Genomic DNA, 24,597 nt, shown 5'->3' on the forward strand with positions numbered 1-24,597 from the left:
CCTTGGAAGAAGCACCAAAAGGAACGATAGCAAAGGAGCTGGGGCAGATGCCAGAGCTGTTCCCTGCAGTAAGGGTAATGGGTGGACTTCCCCCTTTGAAGAACTGAATCCAGGTCGGGGGATCCAGGTAATTCTTTTGAGAGGCAATCCCAAGACTTTGGAGACCTCAGAACACAGCTGAGTTAGCAGGAGGAGAAGAAAATTAGATTCAGGGAACCAGCGTCCTCAAATGTTAAGAGTAAGTGCTCACCCAGGGCAGTCCCCAGGGTAAATTCAGTTTTTACACACTAAGAAGGATGTATCCCAATGGTTCCATCTCTTCTCACACCCTACAGACCATGCAGGCTGAGGGGAGGGTAGAGGAAGTGTTAAGATCTCAGTCAGTGACTTAGGGCTTCTCTTGCCGCAAATTAATGCACCACGAGGAAAGCTCAGGGAAGAATGGGTTTATTCTTGCACTTTCCACATCTCTGTTCACCACTGAAGGAAGCCAGTTCAGGAACTCAAGCAGGGCAGAAACCTGAAGGTCGGTGCTGATGGCAAGGCCATGGAGGCATTTTTTTTCAATTAATACTCCCTTCTCTCAAATAACTATAGCAGTCAGGGAGCTGGGGAAAGAGGGTCAGTGATTAAGAGTAAGAACAAAACTTCAGTTCCCAGGTTGCTCCCCAGAACCCTAGGAGACCCCTGACCTCCTGCACATGCGCACAGATATGTGCATACATATGCATGCATATACAAAATAAAAAAGTAAGTCATAAAATAAATAACAAACGACAACAACAAAAAGATCTCCGGCACAGGTCCAGGTCTTGCAGGTTCCTGCTTGGAGGTGGCACAGAGGCAATTCTGAAAGGCAATACATCTTCTTTGCCACATGGGGGCTCCACACCAGGCTTCTGGAGAAATTTTACATTTTGACTTTTTTCTTCCTTCCCTTGTTGTTACAAAACAAAAATATGAATTGAAAAAAATTAGGAAATGCCCCCAAACAGTCTGTGGTCTATTAGCATAAAGCTACCGACACTGCGTCAATGTACATGCTTCCAAGCCTACCTAAATTTTGACCTTTTATATGAACATGAATAATACACATAACATACATCCTGTTATATACACATTTTAACGCCAAAATGGAATAGTTCCGGACTACTCTCGTTATATCAACACCTTTCCATGTTTGCCTGGTACCCAGGTATATCCCAAGAGGGCATTGGATATGCAGAAACTATTTACAGCCTGTTGTGAGACACTGGGAACTGAAACCCAGCCCTCTCCAAGAACAGCAAGTGCTTTTAGCCGCTGAGCTATACCTCCAGCTCTGTTCAAAAAAAAAAAAAAAAATTAAATGATGTTATTTTAGCCCATTTTTCATGTCATTAAAATGTTTATTATAATACACATTATAGAAAAATCCCACATTTTTCATGTCACTGAAATGTTTATTATAACACACAGATAATCCTACAGAGAGCCTACTGTGACTGTTGCTGGAAGTAGTCATTCCATTTCAAGACAAAGACAGGCGTGCTACAGCTGGCCAGCTGAGGAAGTGGCCGTGCCAGGGGTGCGCACTGCCTGCCGAGGCCGTACCCCTAAGTTTTATACCGCCAAACCAGGTGGCCACTACTGCGTTGCACACTTCTGGTGAGCACAGACGCCGCAGGGGGCGTGGCGACACGAGGGGCGTGGTCGGGCCGAGGCGGAGCCTCGTGAGGAGGGCGGGGCCAGGCGCGGCGGCAGGCGGGTGCCGGGGCTGCCGTTCGCCGCTCGAGCTGCAGGTGGAGCTGTGCCGCCGCGCTGCCTCCAGGAAGCCTCACGGGCCTTCGTCGGCCTGGCCGCGGCGCCGGCTCCCAGGATGCAGTGTGGAGCGGCCGGGCGCTGACGGCGGCGGTGCGGCTGCGGGCGGAGCGGCAGCAGGCCGGCCTGCGAGGAGCGCGGCGGGGAAGGTAGCGGCGGGCCCGGGCGGCGCTGCCGGCGGAGAGGACCCGGCGGCCGGGCCTGCGTGGGGCCGCGCGCCGCGGCGTCGACTTCCTCCGCGCCGGGCAGGACAGCGCAGGGCCATGGCCGAGGCGGCCGCGGCTCCGGTAAGGGCGGCCCGCGCGCTTGGCCCGCGCGGCCTCGGGCCCCGGAAGGCCGGGGCCCAGCACACTGTGCTGCAGGCCCCAGGAGGGCTTCCGGGCCAGACCGGGCCTGCGGGTCCTGTGGCTGCGGCGAGCGGCCGCGAGGTCCGCCGGGGCCTACCGGACCGGGTGGAGCCGAGCGCAGGGAACGGCCGTCCGAGCCCAGGAGGCCGACCCGCGCCAAGTTCCCGGTCTGCGCGCCCCCGGGCCGGGCTCCTTCCTCAGCTCCGGGCCGGTGCTTCCCTCCCCCAGCTCCCCCCAGCGGCCTGGTGGCACCTGGGAGGTGTCCGACGTCGATTCCATAGACAGTGAGCACCCACTGTGTGCCCAACCCTCCCCGGGCGGCACGCGAGGACTGCTTGTATTTGTCCAGCCAGGCTAGCGCTGCACTCAGCCCGGTTTAGGCAGGATTTTTGTCTGCACTACAAACCCGTGGGGTAGTAACTATTATAGTTATTATTTCGTACAAAAGAAAAGCTGAAGGCCCAACGAAGTTAACTTGCCAAGAATCTCAGCGAGAAAAGTGGGAAGACAGTGCTCACAGTCCGATGACTGTAATAAGGAAAGCAGTCCAGGTACACGAGTAGCCATATGGTCGAACAGAAAGAGGTCGTAGCAACCTGGTGGAAACGAGGTTCGAATGCAGGTGCTTAGCAGACTCTGGTGCTTCTCCTGCCTGGCCAGGTAATCTGTGCTTCTGTGAGTTGAGTTAGCTAGGGTTTCTACGGCTTGGGCAACGAGAGGCAAAGGTCCAGACACAAGATAGTGCAAGACTGGTCCACAAGCCTGGAGATACGGTTTTGGATAGGAGAGTGCAGAGTTGGAAGGGGCTGGGACGGCCTGGACTTTGTCATGTGGGTAAGAAAGAGTTGAAGGATTTGGCATCCTCTTAGACCAGGGGCTCCTCTCTAGCTCAGAGTTTTGGTTTCCCTGGCTGTTTGTCATTTGGCTATCTCACCTTCCCTTTAAATTAGCAAGGGGCTAGGGTTCAGCAGAGCACTACCCGTACTTCCAACTAGACAGTTCAAAGACCCATGGACCCTATTAAAAAAAGACGTTAAACAAGAATGACATCAACAAGATAGATGTTTGCAGATGTCTTTTTGTGTAACACAGAGATTGCAGCAAAGGAAATGGGTGGCAAAGTACAAGGATACATCTGAAATCCTCTTAGAGTCTGGGGTAATCCCAGTCAGGGCTGGTGCTAAAGAGTTAGAGACCAGAGGTGTCCTCCAGACACCAGAGGTGTTCCCGCTAACAGTTCTGCCATCTTCTGAGACTCACTGAACGTCCCCAGTCAGACCCAGTGTCCGTCCTCTGTACAGCTTGAGAAACTCTTGAGCACCACCCAGGCAAGATTTCCGCCCCTGGTCAAGCTCTCTTGACCCCATTTTCTCATGTCTTCCCACTTGCTGGTTGTCAACAACACAGATGAGGCCACACTAGTTTCTAGAACTTGTTTTTTTGCAAATAGTCACCAACCTTTTTTGTTCAAGAATATTCTAGAATATAAGAAACATCTTTCTTCAGGCACTAACCAGAAAGGGTGCCCATGCCAGGATCACCAATCTATCCTGAGAGTTGCACCTCAGATATACATGGAGGAACTCCTCCCCTCCCGACCCACGTGTGTCCTTTATCCCCCATGGGTAGTCACTAAGGTCTCTGCCACTCCCAACGACAGGGACGCATCAGTCTTGTGATTGTTGTCGCACACGTGAAAAGAATGACTGTCTACCTGCCCTCCTCACTAGTTCATCCCTGATCTCAGGACAACTCATGTCTGAGAATGAGTCTTACCTTACAGGAAGTTCAGGTGGTATAAAGAGTCCAGCTCTTCATACCAGGCATAGTAACTCACTTGTCACCCCAGAACTTGGGTAGTGAAGGCAGGAGAAATCAAGGGTTCAAGGCCATCCTATGCTACCTAGCAAGTTCTATGTCAGCCAAGGCTATGTGAGACTTCACAAAAGCAAGCAAAATATTCAGTTCTTCAATTGGTTAAAATTGGCAGTAATGGTAATTTTAGCTCATGAGGGTGGAGCAATTAAAGGACCAAATCAGACTGTCCTAGAAGGGGAGCTAGCCATTGAGCTAAGTGGGAACATGAGATGCTTTTTTAAAAAGCAGTTGAGTAACCCCCTCGTTTGTGCCTCTCAGTCGAAGCTGCTGGGTTTTTGCTGGGTCATCATCATGCAGTTCCTGTGCGATTGTGACAGGCGTGCAGGCTGGGCCCTCGTAAATCTGCAGTGTATCGTTTATCCACTAAACACCTCAGCAATGCTAAGTCACTGTTTATTCTGCAAAATCGCACTGTGTGTTTACCATGTGTTTAGCACTGTGCCGTGAAAAGACACAGTGTCCACCAGAAGAGATGCTTAGTGCAGCAACATACAGGAAATGACTGACTGAGGTGGAAAGCACCAAGATAGGATCTACACAATGTGCTCTGCGGTCCTGAGGCAGGGCACCTGCCAGACTCTGGCTAGTTCTGTTATACCCACAGAGGCTGTCGTTAAGGCAGGATCTGCTGCATGATGTAGGATACTTCCCATATCCGTGGGCCCCCCACCCCCAGCTTGGCTCCCCTATGGCTAGGGTCTTGAGGACTCCCTGCAGCAGTGCAAAGAATGATGTTGGTTTCTCTTCTTTCTCAAAGATTTCTCCATGGACAATGGCAGCTACAATTCAGGCTATGGAGAGGAAGATTGAATCACAGGCTGCTCGACTGCTTTCTCTAGAAGGTCGAACTGGGATGGCAGAGAAGAAGCTGGCTGACTGTGAGAAGACAGCCGTGGAGTTCAGCAACCAGCTGGAGGGCAAGTGGGCCGTGCTGGGGACCCTGCTGCAGGAGTACGGGCTTCTGCAGCGGCGGCTGGAGAACGTGGAGAACCTGCTGCGCAACCGGAACTTCTGGATCCTCCGGCTGCCCCCTGGCAGCAAGGGCGAGGTCCCCAAGGTAGCTTTTGGGAGCCCTGGGGTGGTGAACCTGAGGGTCCATACCAGTGTGACACTGGTTTCATGTGCCTCTGACCTTTGATGATGTGGCTATGTATTTTTCTGATCAGGAGTGGGGTAAGCTGGAGGACTGGCAGAAGGAGCTCTACAAGCATGTGATGAGGGGCAACTACGAGACACTGGTCTCCCTGGGTAAGCCTAACACACCCCTCTGTGAGGTGGGATTTTACAAGTTCCCAGAACTCTCTTTGTGATATGGTTGTTCTCATGTCAGTGGTGTGCAGATCCTCCCTAGGTAATCTGAGCAAGAAGACTCCTCTTCCCCCACCTTCCCATCTTCCTTCCTCATGTTGGGAGGTAAAGAGTCAGATATGCCCTTCTGCTTGACAAGAGTAACAGACCAAGGAAAGCAGTGACCTCTGTCCTCACTAGGCCCAGAGTATGGACACTTCCGTTTTGGCTGAGACTGGAGTTCAGGGGTGCTGGCAGCTCTGCCGTGCATTTTTAATCAACTCCACTGTAGCAGGGGAATTGTTCTCTTACCATGGATTGGGTGGCTTTTATGTAACATAGCACAGGGTCTGTTGAGAATAGAGTCCGCCTTGCCTCTCAAAACAGATGTTCTGTCTCTGCCCCAAAGCCCTGCTGCCCCTGCCTCTGGAGGTACTATTCTGAAAGACCCTCTTCTTAGAATTCCTTCCTGGCCAAGAGTATTTGGTGGGATGCTGCTTTGTTGACATGCTGCTGCTTACTGTGGCCTTGTCCAAGCTCTGCGGACAGATGACTAGTGGGGTGGAGTCTTTCACTTGCATTGTTGAATGGGCAGTGGCACCTTTCCCACCCTCTGGACTCTACACAAGACTGTTCAAAGACTTTGAGCAGAATGCCTACCTTTGAGAACTGCTGTTCTGCACCAATCAAGAAATTTAGTTTCTAGGCTGTTAGTGATTTTACAAATGCCTATCCCAGCTCTGATGAGAATGTGTCAAGATTAACCTCCTGTCTTTCCTCAGACTATGCCATCTCCAAACCGGAGGTCCTCTCCCAGATTGAACAAGGCAAGGAGCCATGCACCTGGCGTCGCACTGGCCCCAAGGTCCCGGAGGTTCCTGTGGACCCAAGTCCAGGTGAAGGGTTGGGAAAAGGTCAAGGACACACCAAGTGACCACATGAACACATAAGAGTAAAGGTCTGGGGGAGGTGTGACTTCTTTCTAGAGAGACAGAAAGTTTCAAGTCTAAATCTTTCATGGTTGAGTCATAACTCTGAGTTACTCAGCTGTGTTGTAGAAACTAGTAATTTCCGTCCTGGACATTGATAGCAAAGCCAGAAGCAGCATAGACTTAGAGGATGAGAGAAGAGGGAATGAGATAGAGTTAAAGACAAGCTTATTCAGAACTGTGCAAGGAGTCATCCAATCTTAAACACACTGGGAGTTTCAGAACCCATTGGCAAGCAGTATCGACCAGTGTAATGGGAATCAGGCATTTACTTCAGCTGAATGCAAATACAGAACACAGTGTCTCAGATTTCCCTGGAGCCAGTCAACACCTCTACATGTTTAGGAAAGATGGAATGCTGGAAGGCCACAGGGAAGACCTTGCTGGGTCCTTTGGTCTCCATTCAACCTGTGTCCTCCCTTGCCTGTCCTTGGGTTTATGTCCTTGACACTATCACTCAGACTTCCTGTGGGTTAACGCCTATGTGTTGTACATGTATACATCATGTAAGTTAGGCTTCGTCTCAGTCAGGTAAGGGCAGAGACAAATCCATAGCTGAGCACATGGCCAGTTTTCATTCACTCAACAGTGTAGTTGAGCGATGCATTTTGAGAGTCTTGTTGGTACCAAGAAAAGTGGGGCTGGGCGATGGTGGCGCACACCTTTAATCCCAGCACTTGGGAGGTAGAGGCAGGCAGATTTCTGAGTTCGAGGCCAGCCTGGTCTACAAAGTGAGTTCCAGGACAGCCAGGACTACACAGAGAAACCCTGTCTCGAAAAAAAAAAAAACAAAAAAACAAAACAAAAATGAAAAGTGGGCTAGCTGGATGGTGGAAAGGTGTCTATTGAGTTCTGTTCCTGGAAGAGATGGGGGACACATGTGGCCTTGACTTCCAAAGCCAAGGGTGAGAGGTTACTGGTATCTGGTTTTATTTCTCAATGTTTGTAACATGAACCAGTAAGGACCAAGAAACGGCTCGTTGCTATCCCTCACTCTCCATTGTCCATCAGAACCTGTCAGCAGGCTGCTCTCCCCTTCTCAGTCCAGTCCTCTGGGGTCCCTGTCCTCCTTTCACTTGTGATTAAGTTGGCCCATGCCTTTGTCAGGCCTCCTCTCTCCGCCTCCTATGATCTCCGTGGTGCTTTATAGGACCCACCATACACAGCAGTACATCCAGTGTCCTCCAATCTGTCCTGCTCAGGCTAAGCCTTGGCTCTTCCCAAGTGCTGCTGCCCAGCAGCTATTCTGTCCTCTGTCCTATATCCCTTTGACATTGGGCTTTCAAAAAGTCAGGTATCCTTGCTCCTCATCACTGACCCTTCCCCCCACCCTCCTTTCTGGAAGCCCTGTCTTGAGACCTAATATGTTAGACCTCTGAACACCTTGTCTTCCTTTCCCTCCCTATTCTTGCAGATTGCTCTATCCCTGTGGTGGCTTTACCCCCTTCACTGTCTGGGCACTGTCACGGTTTCCTTATTCCTTCCACATTTCTAGCATGGACTCCACAGATGTTTCCTGCTCCTGGTTCTTCCAGTCTTTAGAACCTCTGGTCCAACAGGTCTTCAGTCTATGAGACCTTCAAAGCCTTCAAAGCCTTCCTACTCTTCTCATCCTCCTCTCCCTGTGGCCGCCACTACACTCTCACTCCCCTGTGTTCACTCTACTTGACAACACTGTAATCCTGAGGAACTGACTGTCTGCTCTGCACCTGTACCCAGACAGCAGCCAGTGGCAAACCCAAACCTGCAGCCACTCCTATTCCTGACCATTTAGTGGGAGCTCCTCATCAGCCAGTAGTCACCAGATCATCTCAGTTCCCTCACAAGCTCAGAAGTTGGCAAAGTATGGCTGCTAGGCCAAACCTAGCCCTGTTTATATAGGGCTCACAAACCAAGAATTTCAGTTGAGTTTAGTATTAAAAGACCATTTTTAATTTTAAAAACATACTCTCAGGGACTGGAGAGACAGCTCAGTGGTTAACAGCATGGGTTGCTCTTTCAGAGAACCCAGGTTCTGTTCCCAGTAGCCACATGGTGTTTTAGAACCATCCATAACTCCAGTTGAAAGAGATCTGACACTTCTGACAACCTCAGGCATCAGGTACACATGTGGTACACATACATGATATATGGGCTGAACATTTACACACAGAAGATAAAATAAATCTGCCAGGCAGTAGTGGTGTGTGCCTCTGATCCCACACTCAGGAGGCAGAGACAGGCAGAGTTGTGTGAGTTTGAGGCCAGCCTGGTCTACACAGCAGTTCCAGAACAACATTCTTATGGCCCTCCAACTCGTATTCTGGCTGATGTGTGTCTGCTGCTCTGCAGCCATGCCTGTCACTCCACTTACCTAGCCACTCTAAAGACATTCTTTCTGCCTGGCCCTAAGCTCTGCTGCCCTATGCTACCTTCTCAAGGGCAGCAGACATTCCCTCTCTTGACCCCTCCCAAGATGGCCTCACCTCTCTGGCCTCTATTCAGGCTCCAGAGAGAGCATGTATTCTCTAAATCATCCCTTTTACCTGGGTGCCTCTTCCTCATTATGAGTTTGTCACCAACCATCCTCACTGTCATCCATTTTCTGTTATTACTGAATACCACAGACTAGGTCACTATACCCTACCTGGAGGCTGGAAAGTCCAGGTCAAGGGACCATACCTGGTGAGATCCTTCTTCCTGAACTACTCAACAAAGGATATTCCATTTGGGAACAGCAAGTCTTCTCCTTGTTAAAGAGCCACTCAGGTTATTACAGGGGATCCCATCCTCAAGACTTCATCTAATCCTGATTGTTTCCAAAGCCTCTGCCTCTAATACCAGTAACAGAGATCAAGAGATTAAGTTTCCAACACAGGGATTCCAAGGACATACCCAATCATACATAGCACTGCTTCCTGAAGTTATGTCTTTGGATACACAGGACACCTCCCTCTCCTGGGATTCCTGCCCCACCCCTGTTACCCTTCCCTTGCTGTTTCCTGTAGTACTGAGACCTTTCTAAAATGGTGTGCCCTTATCCTCACAGTCCCTTTCTCCTTCATAGCAGCTTAGTCTTAGTACCTGTGTCTAGCTGTGTGTCCTACCCTTGACTTCTGCCTGAATTCCCCACACCCCATAGCCATGGCCAGTACATCCAAGGCCATGGGGTAACCTCCCTTTGAAACCCATTCTTCCTCATTCTCCCTGGCTTCTCCATCCATCCAGCTATAAGCCAAAAACCCAAGTTCTCTAGTCCTCTACACACACACACACACACACACACACACACACACACACACACAACTTCTCTATAGGCTACAAAAGAGAATTTAAATTTTTTCCACTACACCTCTAACCCACTGGGGATTGAAGGCATGAAAATCAGAAACTCAACATCATCTTTGATTACAAAGCAAGTTGGAGGGATGGCTAAAAGCCCCTTCTCGAAAAGCACTTACCACCAAGACTAATCACCGGAGTAGGAGAGAACCAACTCACGAAGGTTCCCTCTGACCTCTATACATGTGTATGACGGCACTGGCACGCATACACACACACAGTAAAAATAGATGTCTAAAAAACTGGAGGCCAGCTTAAAGTACACGAGACCCTAGCTAAACACATTATTAGTAAATACTCCTGTCTTGGCTGGTTTGTAATGTCACCTCCAGCTTAAACCAGTTTTCTGCATATGCATGAGGCTGTTCCCAGGCTCTTTGTTCTATTTGTTGCTATTTGTCCGTCTCTACCAAGGCCACTCTTTCCAGCTGCCTCACAGCCTTAATACCTCATGTATCAAACCTGCCCTGTTTGCAATTTAAACTGTTCTATAGTATTCTCAGATCTTTGCTCTTGGGTATGCATTTTGGAATCTCTAAGTTCTTGATGTAATCCTGTTGAGAGCCTGGATGAATTGCATTCACTTACTTTATATAATTTATAGAGAATTGCCATCATTATAACTTTTGTCCACAGAAAGATTCATTTATTGATAGTTTCTTAGGTGATTGAGTAAGAATTTTTTTTAGACTTAATTTTGTGTTTTATGTAGTTGTAACAGGTATCCATGTGCTCTGACTTTTATGATGAGTCATCTGTTCAAACACCCTTTGATTTTTTATCCTTAAAAAAACAAGCTCATGAGTAGCCCTTTTGGCAGGACTAAGAATAAAACCCAGAGACTTGTAGATTCTTTTTTAAATTGTGTAACATGGTTTTTCTGCTTTGGCAGTTTGGCTAAGATGTTGTAAAATAGACATCCTTCCTGCTGATATACTTTTAGAGTTTCCATATGCATTGTAATTTTATGAGGTTGGTTGTTTTGTTCTCAGTCCTGAAGATCAAACTCAGGGCCTTGTTCCATGATGGGCTTGTGTTCTGTTGCTGAGCTGTGTCCCCCAGCCTCCTCTAAAATCTATCTGTTTACTTTCATTTTGAGATGGCATCTCACTGTGCTCAGTCTTGCCTTGCATTTGAAATCCTGCCTTGTCTGTAAAATGCTGGGGCTGTTACTTGGGTGGAAATTGCTTTGGGTTCTTGTCTTACAGGAAAGAATTCAGGAGAGGGGCTCAGTTTAAGCAATGACTTACTTAGCAAAGTGAAGCAAAAACGTAGTACACTTTATAGAGCACTAGGGGCAGGCATCTGAAAAATATCTTGCATTTGTTTTTGTAAGAGGTTATGAATATTTATGAGGTAAGTAGCATATTTGTGGGAAAGGTAACCTTTTCCCTCCCAAATCATGGTACAGTGGAGTACCTTTTAGGGCATTTCTTCCCATGATCTTTTTTAAAAATTTACTAAAGAGATCAAAACCATGACATCAACACTATTTTGAAGCCTGGGTCCTTGGATAATACAGACCCTTTTATCAGTTCACATATGTGGCAAATTGGGGAAGTTTTTCCCCCTTAGCTTTAATACAATGGGAATAACCTAACTGCAGTTTCAAAATGTTCACCCACAAAGCAACATTTTCATCATAGACACAATGTCAAGATAACAGCTTCCATTTCCTTGGTTACCTGACATCTGAATCCCTGCCTTTTGAGTCTCGGGATTACAGGTATGTGTCACCCACCTGGCTAGGAATTTTCTTTTAAAGTATCTTCTAAAGGACCAGGCATGGTAAAGCATGCGTGCTTTAATCCTGTAGCATGAGCTATTAAAAAAACTGCCATGCATGCTATGCCGGAAGGCCCAGGAGGGAATGGCCGGCCTGCTCTCATCTCCTGGAGACTCTGACTCAGAGCTCCAAAATCTCTCCACTCAACTCAACTCACTAAGTTCCCTCTGGCGGGTCACTACCACGCCAGCCCCATGCTTCAAAATTCCCACGGCCTTTTGGGGATGCCCTTCTTGCAAACCCATGCTTTGCCACCGTGCCTTTCTCTCTGGAACCCAGCTGAGCCACCATGTGAAGGAAAACACCACACAAATTTACTTCAGAATCAATGGTAATTCAATCTCTGGGCGTAACAACTAGCATCCTAATTTATCAGCCGTTCTATGCTAAATCCTCCAGTAGTGATCCAAAGGGATCTGCCACCTGAAATGGGGTCTCCACTGTCTACATTTTCACCTCATCTCCCGTCCTCTTTCCTATTCTCTTCTTCTCCTCCACTGTCCTCTGTCCTACCTGGAAGTCCGGCCTAGTCGCCCAGTGATTGGTGACTATTTACTAGAAGGGTCACATGAAGTCCTGAGTACAGATTCACTCTTAGGGAAGCTTAATTAGCATCAAAATACAAACGGCACCAGAGCTGTCCACAGCACAATCCCAGCACTTAGAAGGCAGAGACAGGTAGATCTCCGAGTCTGAGGCCAGTCTGGTGATCTACATTGCAAGTTCCAGGCCAACCAAGGCTACCCAGTGAGACACTGTCTCCAAAACAAAGTATCGTCAAAGGAGCCAGAGAGCCAGCAGTTAAGACCATTTGCTGCTCTTCCAGAGGACTCAGGCTCTGTTCCCAGCACCCATGTCAGGGAGCTCATAACCATCTGTTACTCCAGCTCCAGGGGACCTGGTGCTTCTAGCCTTTAAGCCTTAGAGTCTAAGGGCACCAATACTCACTCGTACACACCCACAGACACACACCATAGAAATAATAATTAAAAAAGTCTTTAAAATTAAAGATTTTTAGGCTGTCCCAGTAAATCAGTGATTTAGTGTATATAACCTTAATAAAATATAGTTTTAATGGCATAGCTGTGCATACCTACAATCACGACATTGAGGGGACAGAGGCAGGAGGATCATCCATAGTGAGGTCCTGTCTCAAACACACAAAGGCTGGATGGGGGTGTAGCTCAGCGATGGAGCTCCTGCCTGCTATGCATCAGGCAGGGTGCTGCCTTTGGTGCCGTGTGTGGGCATACAGTTTTTCAACCTATTTTAATAAGTATTCGGCCTCTCCTAGCCCACCCACCACCCACCAGAGGTAGTGGAAGAGAAAAGTTAGTAGGACATGGAGGAAATAGACCTGTTTAGGAATAGTTCTTTGGGGGGGGGTGAGTTGTCAGGACATCAGCGGTTCAGTCCAGCAGCAAACACCAAATAGCAGTCAGTCTACTTGGCAGTTACCACACATGAACCAGCAAGGGGAGTTCCATCCTGGAGAAACCACTACCAGGCTCACCAACCAGCCTGAGGTGAAGCCAGTGAAGCAGCAAGCTGCCACAGGAACCTCACGAGCAGGTGAGTTTCTCTCACTATCGTTATCACAAGTTGAGCTCAACAACACTATGTAAGGTGAACTAATCCATGCGTGTCGCTAGAGAAGGTTAGCAGAGAATAGTGAGGCGGAACAAACGAAACCAGTGCTCCTGCTTCCGCTGTCTGTGGGGTCATGTTTATATTCCTTCATCACGAGTCCTTTCATGTGTTTGCTATAGCAAAACATCCTTTCACTTGTGTCTGTTTCAGGAAAACATTCTTTCATGTGTCTACCTTAGCAAAACATCCTTGTTGCGTGTAGAGGCTTAGCTCCACATCCTTAGCTCAGCATCGGCTGCCACCAGCCCCAACCTGGCCTCTCTCTTTACCCACCTTATGCTCCGGGAGTCAACCGCTCCACCAACCCACTCCCGAGGCCCTAGAATCAGCAGATAAAGGATAGACAGCTTTATTATTTTAGAACTTGCCGGCTAGGCACAATTGCTAGACACAGAATCTCCTGCCTAGAAAGGCATGCCCTCATCTATTATCATCAGTGTTTCTCCTCCTATCCTAAACTTAGTGGCCTGTATCAGCTAGCCCCCACCAGCCTCCTCGGCCCCTGCCTGTAGTGGAGGCTGAAGGCCCTAGCTGCCCCAAGACCTTACATGACTTCTGCTTTCTTCTCGTTTCAAAGCATGGCAGAAAAAAATCCTCTCCTTCCTTGCATTTGCCTTTTCCTCCTGGAACCTGGAAGTCCTACCTGTACCTTCTGCCCACCAGCTGGCCCCCCAGCCTTCTCTATTGACAAATTTAAGAACCATTTAGGGAATGAGACCTTAGTATCAGTACCTCCCCTTATATTCTTTCACCTGTGTGCCCCAGCAAAACATCAATTTGACATAAATGACTTTCCAAAGAAACCAGCAGTTTCCACTTCGACCATGCATACATATATATACACATTTCCTTCTGCTTGTATCTAGCCAAAAGTTTTGGATGGTTTTTGTACAGTTGTGTGGGAATCCACAACACAGGTGGTTGGTAAGTGCTCTATTGTGAGAATTCTAGAATTTTGGTTTCCTCAAAAACACAGAAATATTATGGGAATATATTTTCATTTTAATCCCAAGTGTGAGGACATGGAGCTGCTTCAGACTGTCTGCAGCAACTGTGATTTGCCTCATGCTCTAGCAGAGGTGTGGTTTTGCCAACAGTAGACACGTTCTGCAATTGTGTGACATTTTTTAATTTTGAGAACTTAGACAACTTCTGGGGAATGCTAGGGCCCTGAAAGGTGAGGTTGGTAGTTATTGGTCATCTTGGGTCAGGGAGTTTTTTGCAGTGTGTTAGTAGTCGTGCTCAAAGAAGAAACACGAAATTAGATTCAAAGATCTCTCTCTTCCCCCTTCTCTCTCTCCTATGGGGTGAAACTGTGGGAAGGGGTATTGGGAATGGGAATAAAGGGTGGGAAAAAAACCCTACAAAGTAGCAAAGTCTAGCTACACTGTATCCCATCTACCCAGAAGTTTTTATTGTAGATGGTGTTACTATCAAACATTGAGGGTTGCTTTTATTCTTTAACAGAGTATGGTTTTCTGTTACTCTGTATCACACATAATGGTAAGAGCATACTCAGGAACAAGGTTGATGAAGTGTTTAGAGTGAAATCAACATTCATGTGTCAAACACCCAGCACGAGAAATGAGCACCACCAAAACCCAAGTCCCAGCCTTTCCTTCTTGTAAACAAATAGAAATTAGAAACTGAGCAGATCGGTCCCTGCCTTCCTTTACATTGTTATTTTCTCTGTTTATTACCAAAAACTATTGTTTGGTTTTACCTGGTTTTCAACTTTTTATGAATGGCACCATAGTGAAGATTCCCTTTTGGGGCTTGCTTTTCTCATTTGACATTGGTACTTGAGCCCCTGTGTTGATTACAAAAACCAAAACAATAGTTTGTTCATTTTCATGATTTTTCACTCTGTAGTTTTATAACTAACACGTTATATTTATTTCTTTTACTGCTAGGGAGTATTTGCATTTTTTCTAAGTTGTGAGTTATTTTTGGGGTTAGTTGTGGATTTTGGTTTGGTTTGGTTGTTTTGCTTTAATGACATGCTGCTGTGAAAATTCTTAGACATTTGTAAAGGCTTCTCCAGTGTAGACCTGGCAGTGACCCAGGACTTGACTTTAACTGGTGATGGTAAAGTGTTGCTGAAGTGAGTTCCCAGCAGCACCTAGGCCTCCTCTCCTGCTGCCTCTTCTGAAAGGTTCTCTTCATTTCTGACCATCATGTGGGAGGGAAGTGGTTTCAAATGTACATGAGATGAAGCACTGTGTGCTATGTTTGTGGGCTGTTCTTCTATGTCTTATTATTAATTATTCGTAAGTTCTTTACATGTCTTAATATGAATCTTTGTATGTGTGGTGATACCTTCCCTAGTTGTGGGTAGTTGGCTGGCTGTTTTGTATGCTGGAGGTAGAACTCCAGGGTCATGCAGATGCTAGGCCGTGCTCTACCACAGAGCGATGTGCTCGGTGCTGCACTGAAAAGCGGAGACTTCTCGCTCACTGCACTTGGATTCCGCAGTCTTTCCCTTTATGAGTGAACTGTTTTGTGTCTTCCATTAAGAAATGTTTCCAAGTCTCCAGATCATAAAGTCTTATATTTCCTACTGAAAGGGATAAGCTATGCTTTACATGTTCAAGTCCTTAACCCAGCAGGATTAGGTTTTGTGCTGAACAACAGAAGGGACATGGTACTTTCTTCCTCTAGCATTTTGGTTTTTTCCTTTACTGTTGTGGGAAAATTTTATCTGCCTAATGAAGTACCATGAAAAATATAAATGGGGTTTTGAAATTGCAGGGTATTCACTGTCATTGGGTCATGTTATCCTTGATGATCTGCAGTCACTGTTCGGTCTATAATATCTCTTTGAAGTTTCATAATTTTATACCCAAAAGGTCTTTACTTTTTACAGAGTTTTATTTCTGTGTTCCTTTGTACTTTTGTTTGTGTTTTTTTTCTTCTAATTGCTGTGCTCAATGGTGTCTTGTCTTAACTGGCAGTTTTTGTTTATTGCTGATTTATGAAGAGTAGGGCAGAAAGCACTCTTTCCACTCAGCAGGAACTCTGTGAAGGTGCTGTTTTCAATCCAGCCTCTGATAAGTGTGAGGTAACACACCGTACCAGAGGTAAGGATCGGGCTAGATGAGCACAGAGCCTGGGCCTCTGGCCACCTCCAGAGACAGGTCCTCAACTTCCCTGCTAGGAACAGGCTCCAGGCCAGCCCCGGCTAACTTTTATAATGACTAGGGTCATTATAAAAATTGTCCTTGTCCACAGATGATAGAAAGCAAAATCCTGAATTATCACACAAGAAAATAACAGCCTCATCGGCTTTCCTCCTTTGTTTCTCAGGTTAAGACCCATGACCCAGATGAAAAACAGCAGTTAATCAGCACCTCAGAATACTAGTCATGTATTAAAAGAGCATTTGTTGACATTTCTATCTAGAAACCTTACTAAAATTCTCATTAATACTTGTTTTTTCCTCACTTTATTCTGTTAAGAAGTCCCAGAAAATCCTTCAGTAGAAAAGGTGCACCCTAATGATACCGCGATGGTAACAGGAACCCTAGTGATACAGACTCAATAATAGACACCCTAGTGATATACGCATGATAGTCTGCACTCTGCTTATTCATGATTTCAAAGAAACTGCTTTGAACTTTCAACATTGAGAATGCCACTAAATAATTCTTACAGTTCTGAGTAGTTAGGGGTTTCCCACATCCAACAGGAGGGACAGTTGTATAGAATGAATTTGTTGTTGGCTTTGGCATCTGTTAAGATGATACAGTTTTTGTTTGTTTCTTTTAGAGTACTAATACAGTGTTACATTATTTCCTAAAGTTGAGCCAACCTTGCAGTCTTGTAATAAACTTTGCTGTGTCATGACCTATGTGTACATTATACATTATGTTGTTTGTTCTAAAACTGTTAGTCTTTGTTCTTGAGTTGGGCTGTAATTTTCCTTTTGCAGACTGCCTTCTCTTGCTTTTAGTATTAAAAACACAAGCCATTATGTGGCTTCTAATATTATTTGCTCAGGGAGTCTGCTTAACGTTGGAATGACCTACTCTGGGTGTTCAGAAGACACCAGTGAAGTCTTTGTGAGAAGGTTTAGACAACAGATTTATTTTATTTTACTTATAAGATTATTTAGGTATTCTGTTCCTTTTTTGGTCAGTTTTAGAAGCTGTAATTTTTCTAGGAATTTGTCCATTGCCTCAGACATTTCAGACTTAGAATCCCCATCACAGCATGCTCCTTCACCTCAGCTGCATCCACGGCCACTTCCTCCTTTTGTCTCCTTCTCAGGCTGGTTATAGATGTTCTCTCCTTCTCCTGGGATTTTATTAGAGCTGAACTGGCTTCATATTCTTTTCAGTAAACTAATCTTTTGTTCTTTGCATTATTTTCTCTTATACTAATACATCAATTCCAGTCTCAAATCAATATCTCTCCCTCTCTCCCTCCCTCCCCCTCTCTCTCTCTCTCTCTCTCTCTCTCTCTCTCTCTCTCTCTCTCTCTCTCTCTCTCAAATCTCTCTCCACCCCTTCTCTCAAACTGGTGATTAAACCCAGACTTCACACCATGCTAGGCAAGTGCTCTGCCACTGAGCTGTGTCTCCAGCCTTTTGGATTTTTTTTTTCCCCCACTTATTTTGAAACAGGGTCTTAAGACTGTTGCCCAGGCTGACCTTAACTATGTGCTGTGGTGATCCCTTCCCACTGCCTGCCAAGAAGCAGGAATTAGAGGCCTAAATACAGGTGTTAACTTCCCTCTGTTCTTTAAAGGCTTTTGTTTTGAGGCTAGCCTGGTCTACAGAGTGAGTTCCAGGACAGTCACAGCTACACAATAAAACCCTGTCTATAAATAAATAAATAAATAAATACATACATAAATGCTTTTGCTGTTGGTATTGCTTCTTTTGTAATACCTTGCATTACCTGATTAACCCATTTTCATCCTGTCTTTTCTACTATAAACATGCAAAACTATAAAATCATGTATGTGCCACTGTCACTCCAGCTCACACATTTTGATATCTTCATTAACTCTAGCACCCAGATACCAGCTTCTAATTTGCATTTCAGTCTTCCCGTAAGCCCTCAGATGGATACATACATATGTATGTATCTTTCTACATACCTACATGGAATTTCTGGTTTCTATTTAGCTTTCTGTTCTCTTTTTATTTTATGTGTATGTATGTTCTCTTTGCATGCATGTCTGTTTACTACTTGTTTGCCCTCTGGTGCCCTCAGAAACCAAAAAAGGATTTTGGATCCCTTGCAACTAGTGCTATAGGTGGTTGTGAGCCACCATGTGGATGCTGGGAATGGAACCTGGCTGTAGATCTTCTGAGCAGCCAGTGCTCTGAAGTGCTAAGCCATCTATCTCTCCACCCCTACTCATCCTTTCTAATTTTGGTACTGGAACACTTCTGGAGCTATGGTGAATCGCTCCATCCTGTAGGGTATGGCTGGTCCAGACAGGTTGCTGACTTTGGCCACCCCTTGGATCCTCCTCTGTATTCTCTTGGATGTCAGTCTTATTCCTGTCTCTTTAACATTATCCCGTTCTTCCTTTGATGATTTTTTATAGTCCCCCACTTCAGACTATTACTACTTTTCATTAGTTTGAAAGCTATACTTTGCATGGCAATGGTGGTGCACACGTTTAATCCCAGCACTCAGGAGGCAGAGGCAGGTGCATCTCTATGAGTTACAGGCCAACCTGGTCTACAGAGGGAGTTCCAGGACAGCCAGGGCTATACAGAGAAACCCTGTCTCAAAAGATAAAACAAAATAAAACAAAACAAAAAGCTTTTGTGTTTTTCCCAATATTTTAGATGCTAATACCAGGGGAAATTTCTCTCATGTCTATCTGCCATTCACCCCAAACAGAAGCTCCCAATGCCACTGTTAACACCCACTGAGGTGACTGGAGCAACTCTGCTGCTAATGTATCAACAACTCTCTGGGTCATTTACCGTCCATTCTGATGATTACGCGCGCGCGCACACACACACACACACACACACTTTTTTTGGGGGGGGGGTGAGGGTAGGGAGGAAGACAGGGCCTGATGTATCCCAGGCTGGTTTCAAAGTTTCTGTAGCTAAGGATGATCTTAAACTTCTGACCCATCTAGCTCTACCTCCCAAGTGCTGGGATTACCTGGATATGCCACCATACCTGTTTTACGAAGTGCTGGGGATTAGACCAAGGGCCCCTTGAGCTAGATGGGCACTCTACCAATCGAATTACGTCCTCAGCTCCTCACTATATCTGCTAATTGAATTGCCTTCCTTTACCTCTGGGCTCTTTCTTTTAAACTCATGTGAATATATAAGAATGGAGGGGCTAAGATAGGGTTAAGTTCGAGCTGGCATTCCTATATTACATACAAGTGAGAGCAGGACTCCAGGACAGCTAGGAGTGCCCTTGGTCCATCCCTAACCCTGAAGATGGTGGCATGTTCTTCCTTCTCACCAACCCAGGAATCTACTACCATGGCTTCCTTGTACTGTCAGACCCTAAGGGCTGCCCCAAGGGCCGAGTGGCTCATGTGCTTTCCTTTTCCTAGGCTCTGGAGCCCCAGTTCCTGCCCCTGACCTCCTGATGCAAATCAAGCAAGAAGGAGAGCTCCAGCTGCAGGAGCAGCAGGCTCTGGGTGTGGAAGCCTGGGCAGCCGGACAGCCAGATATTGGAGAAGAGCCGTGGGGCCTCAGCCAGCTGGACTCTGGAGCAGGAGACATCTCCACAGATGCTACCTCTGGTAAGTAACTGAGGCAGGAGAGCAGACTGAGGTTTAGGGACTGAGGGTAGGGCTGGAAAAGTGCCTAAGAGCAAATGAGAAACTGTGAGCGGTCAGAAAATATAGCCTGGGGGCTCTAGGTGGCTCAGTAGTTAAGAGTATTGGCTACTCTTTCAAGGACACAGGCTCAATTCCTATCACCCACATGGCAGTTATCAACTGTCAGAGGGGATCTGACACCCTTTTCTGACCTCTGAGGGTACAGCGCATCCATGCGGTGCACAGATATACATGTAAGCAAAACACCTATGTATATAAAATTAAAATACGTCTTTTAAAAAAGAAGAAAATCTGGCCTAAGGAGTTTTTCAAACCTACCTTGAGACATAGGCTCAGCTCTTCTTGGAGAAAGATGAGCAGTTTATAACATCTGACTTTCCAGTGCTTCAGAGAAGGGAACAAAAGACACTGGCTTCAGAGAGACCAAGGCACATGGCCATTCACAATAGTCCACTGGGGGCTTTCCAGGTCTCCCTGCCCTGCCCTGTCCTCCCTCCGTTTTCACTATTCTCACATGTCCTTGTCCTTCCCCTAACCCACAGGCTGCAATTTCTCTTCCTTACAGGTGTCCATTCCAACTTTTCAACCACCATCCCACCCACTTCCTGGCAAGCAGCTCTCCCTCCCCACCACCCCTCTTCAGCATGCTCAGATGGGACATTGAAGCTCAGCACAGCAGCGTCCACAGAAGGTACAGGAGTGCCAGGAGAGGAGAGGGGTGCCCGCATGGGTGCTCTGTTCTTACTGGTGACTTGTCCCATCCTCTCAGCCAGCATGCACTTAACCTTAGGGCGCTCTGTGCCTCCTACTCTCTGTCTCCTTCAGAACTCTCAGACTTGAACAGCCTTTCTTGAGGATACCCATGTTCTCACAGACAGTTCCTTGTAAAAACAATAAGTCCATTTTTTTTCTCCAAGCTCTTGCTCCCAGAATGACAACTGTGAGACTAATAATTTATTAATAAATGTCTAGGCCACATGCTTGGCTCATTCCCCGACTAGCCTGTAACTGATTTAACCCATTCAAACTGTTGTATGCCTTCCACATGGTTAGTTACCTCACCTCAGCTTCATGCGTCCAAATCCAGGGCAAATCTTCCCTTTATTCCAACCTGAGTTCAGCCACATGGCTGGTTTACTTCCTTTTCCTCAGTGTTCCAGCGCGAGTATCCCGCACCCCTCTCTATTTCCCAGAATCCTCTCTCTTCCTGCCAGTGTCCCACCTCCTATTTCCTGTCTCAGCTCATTGGTCATAGGCTTTTTTATTGACAGCTGATGGTTTAAAGAGATTGTCCTATCGCTCTTTCCAGGTAGAGTTAGCCAGTCTATTCAAATAAGCTGATTTCTTAGAGGATAGGCCTTCCCCATCCCCCCCAGGCAACCTGTGGCTTCCAGGCACAGATGCAGACAGAGAGCTAAAACCACTTCCTAGATATCTGTAATGCCAAAGACAGCAGAAGTCAGAGTTGGGAAGAGTAACTTTCACATTCTAGAATTCATGTTCTTTTTTGTTTGAAGGCCAATTATCTGTTACCTTAATAAAAATGTCATCTTTTACTATCACCACCACCGAATATGCTAAAGTACCGAGAGCCCTGTTATCAAGCCATGGGGTTGAAATTGCAATACATTTATATAAAGTCATACAGTTCTACTTGTTCATTAACATGTTGGTCATCAGATAACTGCAATTATTGTGTACCAGATGGTATGCCCAGGGACCTCTCCACGTGTTGTCCTGGCTAATCTTGCAGCCCCATGAAGTTGGGGATTCACAGGAAAGCCGTGGCTAAGACTGTGCCTGACAGCTGACAAGAGTCCCAGACACCTCAGGGCAGGCCTGTGCTTCTGCCTTATTTTTAGTACATGACCACCGCACTCGAAATCTTTTTAGAATAAATTCATAATTTACTTTTAATAGCCAAAGAAAAAGAAAACAGAATCTGGGGACCAAATTTGAGGGCTTCTTTTACTGTGAAGAAGTCATCAGGCCAGGTGAAGCTTTTGGCTAGCCTCACCCCGGATGGGACGCTCGTTTTAGTTATGGTATTGAGGTTCCAGTGTGGTACTCCATGGGGCTGAGGAATTGCTGAGTTTCCAGATGAAGATGTCTGACCCATTTTGTCCTTTAAAAATGTCCAGAATGATCTCTGTCCTACTCTCTTTCTCAGCAGATGTAAAAATTGTTATCAAAACAGAAGTCCAGGAAGAGGAGGTGGTGGCCACCCCTGTGCATCCCACCGACCTGGAGGCTCATGGGACTTTGTTTGCACCAGGCCAAGCCACAAGATTCTTCCCCAGTCCTGTCCAGGAAGGAGCCTGGGAAAGTCAAGGCAGTTCCTTCCCCAGCCAGGACCCAGTGCTGGGCCTGCGGGAGCCCACTCGGCCAGAGAGGGACATAGGTGAGCTGAGTCCCGCCATAGCACAGGAGGAGGCACCTGCTGGGGATTGGCTCTTTGGCGGAGTCAGGTGGGGCTGGAATTTCCGGTGTAAACCTCCAGTGGGCCTGAACCCGAGGACAGTGTCCGAGGGGCTCCCTTTCTCATCTCCGGACAATGGAGAGGCCATCTTGGACCCCAGCCAGGCCCCAAGACCCTTCAATGATCCCTGCAAATACCCCGGCCGGACAAAAGGCTTCGGCCACAAACCCGGGCAGAAGAAGCACCCGGCAGCACCACCCGGAGGCCGGCCCTTCACCTGTGCCACTTGCGGAAAGAGCTTCCAGCTGCAGGTGAGCCTGAGTGCACATCAGCGCAGCTGCGGACTGTCCGACGGGGCGGCCACGGGGGCAGCTTCCACCGCTGCTGGAGGCGGAGGTGGCGGAGGCAGCAGCGGAGGTGGGAGCAGTGCACGGGACAGCAGCGCTCTCAGGTGTGGGGAGTGTGGCCGCTGCTTCACCCGCCCTGCACACCTCATCCGCCACCGCATGCTACACACTGGTGAGAGGCCCTTCCCCTGCACCGAGTGCGAGAAGCGCTTCACAGAGCGCTCCAAGCTCATCGACCACTACCGAACGCACACGGGCGTGCGGCCCTTCACCTGCACAGTGTGTGGGAAGAGCTTCATCCGCAAGGACCACCTCCGCAAGCACCAGCGCAACCACCCTGCAGTGGCCAAGGCGCCAGCCCACGGGCAGCCGCTCCCACCACTGCCGCCTCCTCCCGACCCCTTCAAGAGCCCCGCAGCCAAAGGACCCATGGCCTCCACAGACCTTGTGACTGACTGGACTTGTGGCCTAAGTGTCCTGGGACCCAATGATGGTGGTGGAGACCTGTGAGGGCCCCAACCTTCCTGTGGCCCCTGCAGGCCACGAATGTACAGTCCTGAGTGCAGATAGCAGGATGGCCTGAAAGCTCAGAAGCAAAAAGGGAGACATGGCGGAGAACCAAATTTCCATGTTGCTGAACTGATCACTGGAAAGAAGGCCTATCAGTGCAGCCTCCACCTTGAAGTAGAATTCCGACTGTGAAACTGAGCACCATACTAGGATCTTAAGTAATTTAATTACCCAATTTTTTTTTGTTTTTTTTTTTTCTCTTTAATTCTTGAGGAAAAAGCTGGAAAAGAGTAGCAACAACTAGTTAATTTTTGAGGTGTGGCTTTCAGAGGTGTGTGTTCACCTTGTCTTACCAGTGTTGGAAAGATGGGCAGTGGGAGAAGCAGGCAAGGGCACTCTAAGCCATGGACCACACAGTCCTATGGCAGGTTTAGTTCCAGTTCTGTTCAGGGATGCTGGGGCCTAGACTGACAGCTTCCACTCAGCAGTAAGAACCCTACTAGAAGCAGCCCTTACCTTCTGAGGCCTGACTTTTTCCTGTTTTGAGCCATCTGTGGTACCTGTCCAAGGTGGTTAACTTCCACTGTAGTAGTGACTCCTGGGCCTGGCTAAGAAGATCATATGGAGCTGTAGTAGTGTTAGATCTGAAGGATGTTTAGCCCTTGATCATGAAGTCACAGAAAGCCAGGGCCATTCATCTTGGGCTATCTCCATTACCCATGATGCTTCTGTTGGCTGCCCATTGTGTAGTATGTTCGTTTTCAAAATTGTTTCACTGGTTCCACCTCACATCTCATTCCACCATTAGCCATGACTTTAGAAAGCAGATAGACAGGCAGTTCTTAGAGAAGAGGAAATAAAGGGCTCAAAGGGGACACAGCCTCTCTCCATGAGTACTGTGTGTTCTAGGAGCTGGGAAGAGCAGCAGCTGATACCCACCCAGTTCTCTAGAACAATGGTTTAGGGAAGGAACGGTTTTGAGATCTTGTCCTCTTAAAAGATTTGACCCACATGCATGGATCGGATCATCAAGACATGCAGAACTCCTGCCTCTGCAGCAAGCTGGCCAGCCCCCAGTCCCGGTGTGTGTGCTTACATGTCATTAGACATGCAGGAGGTAGTCGGATTGCCAAGTAACCGGGTAATGGCTCTCAGGCCTGCCTGGAGTATCTTCACAGTGGAATTAGAGCTAGGTCCAAGTTTCTGTCATAACAGTGCTGTCCCCACTACACATAGCCATTCCCATTTTGTTAAAGTAGCCACTGGTCCTCTTGCCCAAATGGGTAATGACTCCCTGCAGAGGGCAGAGACCGTGGTGCCCATTCAGCTCCTTCCTGCATACTTTTATTAGAAATAGATTAGTTAAAATTGTTTCTATGTACTGTATATTTTGTACCTGTTTACACTTCTAATATTGATATAACTGATATTTTGAAAAACAAATTGAACAGAAAACATTCTGTTAAAATAAAATCTAACCAGCACCAAG

The 24,597-nt window shown here is 47.2% G+C and overlaps 1 protein-coding gene across 2 annotated transcripts; it reads left to right on the plus strand.

Moving 5' to 3' along the window:
• The first annotated feature begins 1,814 nt into the window (after nucleotides 1–1,814).
• On the plus strand, nucleotides 1,815–24,597 carry Znf746 (zinc finger protein 746). Of its 2 annotated transcripts, none has more exons than XM_028784702.1 (7): nucleotides 1,815–2,087; nucleotides 4,783–5,082; nucleotides 5,192–5,273; nucleotides 6,095–6,208; nucleotides 19,602–19,793; nucleotides 20,398–20,523; nucleotides 22,003–24,597. In XM_028784702.1, exons 1-7 carry the CDS (start codon nucleotides 2,064–2,066, stop codon nucleotides 23,106–23,108), a joined length of 1,944 nt encoding a protein of 647 aa, XP_028640535.1. In that variant the 5' UTR covers nucleotides 1,815–2,063; the 3' UTR covers nucleotides 23,109–24,597. The 2 variants fall into 2 exon arrangements, with proteins under 2 accessions (XP_028640535.1, XP_028640536.1); XM_028784703.1 differs by having other exon boundaries at nucleotides 22,006–24,597.

The sequence above is a fragment of the Grammomys surdaster genome, unplaced genomic scaffold (assembly GCF_004785775.1).
Source record: "Grammomys surdaster isolate TR1022 unplaced genomic scaffold, NIH_TR_1.0 124726, whole genome shotgun sequence".
In the NCBI taxonomy this organism is placed as follows: domain Eukaryota; kingdom Metazoa; phylum Chordata; class Mammalia; order Rodentia; family Muridae; genus Grammomys; species Grammomys surdaster.

Bases quoted from the DNA above. Each gene is read 5' to 3' on its own strand.
- Znf746 (XM_028784702.1), top strand. From the start codon at position 2,064: ATGGCCGAGGCGGCCGCGGCTCCG. The intron at 5,274-6,094 runs GTAAGCCTAACA...GTCTTTCCTCAG, and splicing joins CGAGACACTGGTCTCCCTGG to ACTATGCCATCTCCAAACCG. The intron at 20,524-22,002 runs GTACAGGAGTGC...TCTCTTTCTCAG, and splicing joins CACAGCAGCGTCCACAGAAG to CAGATGTAAAAATTGTTATC.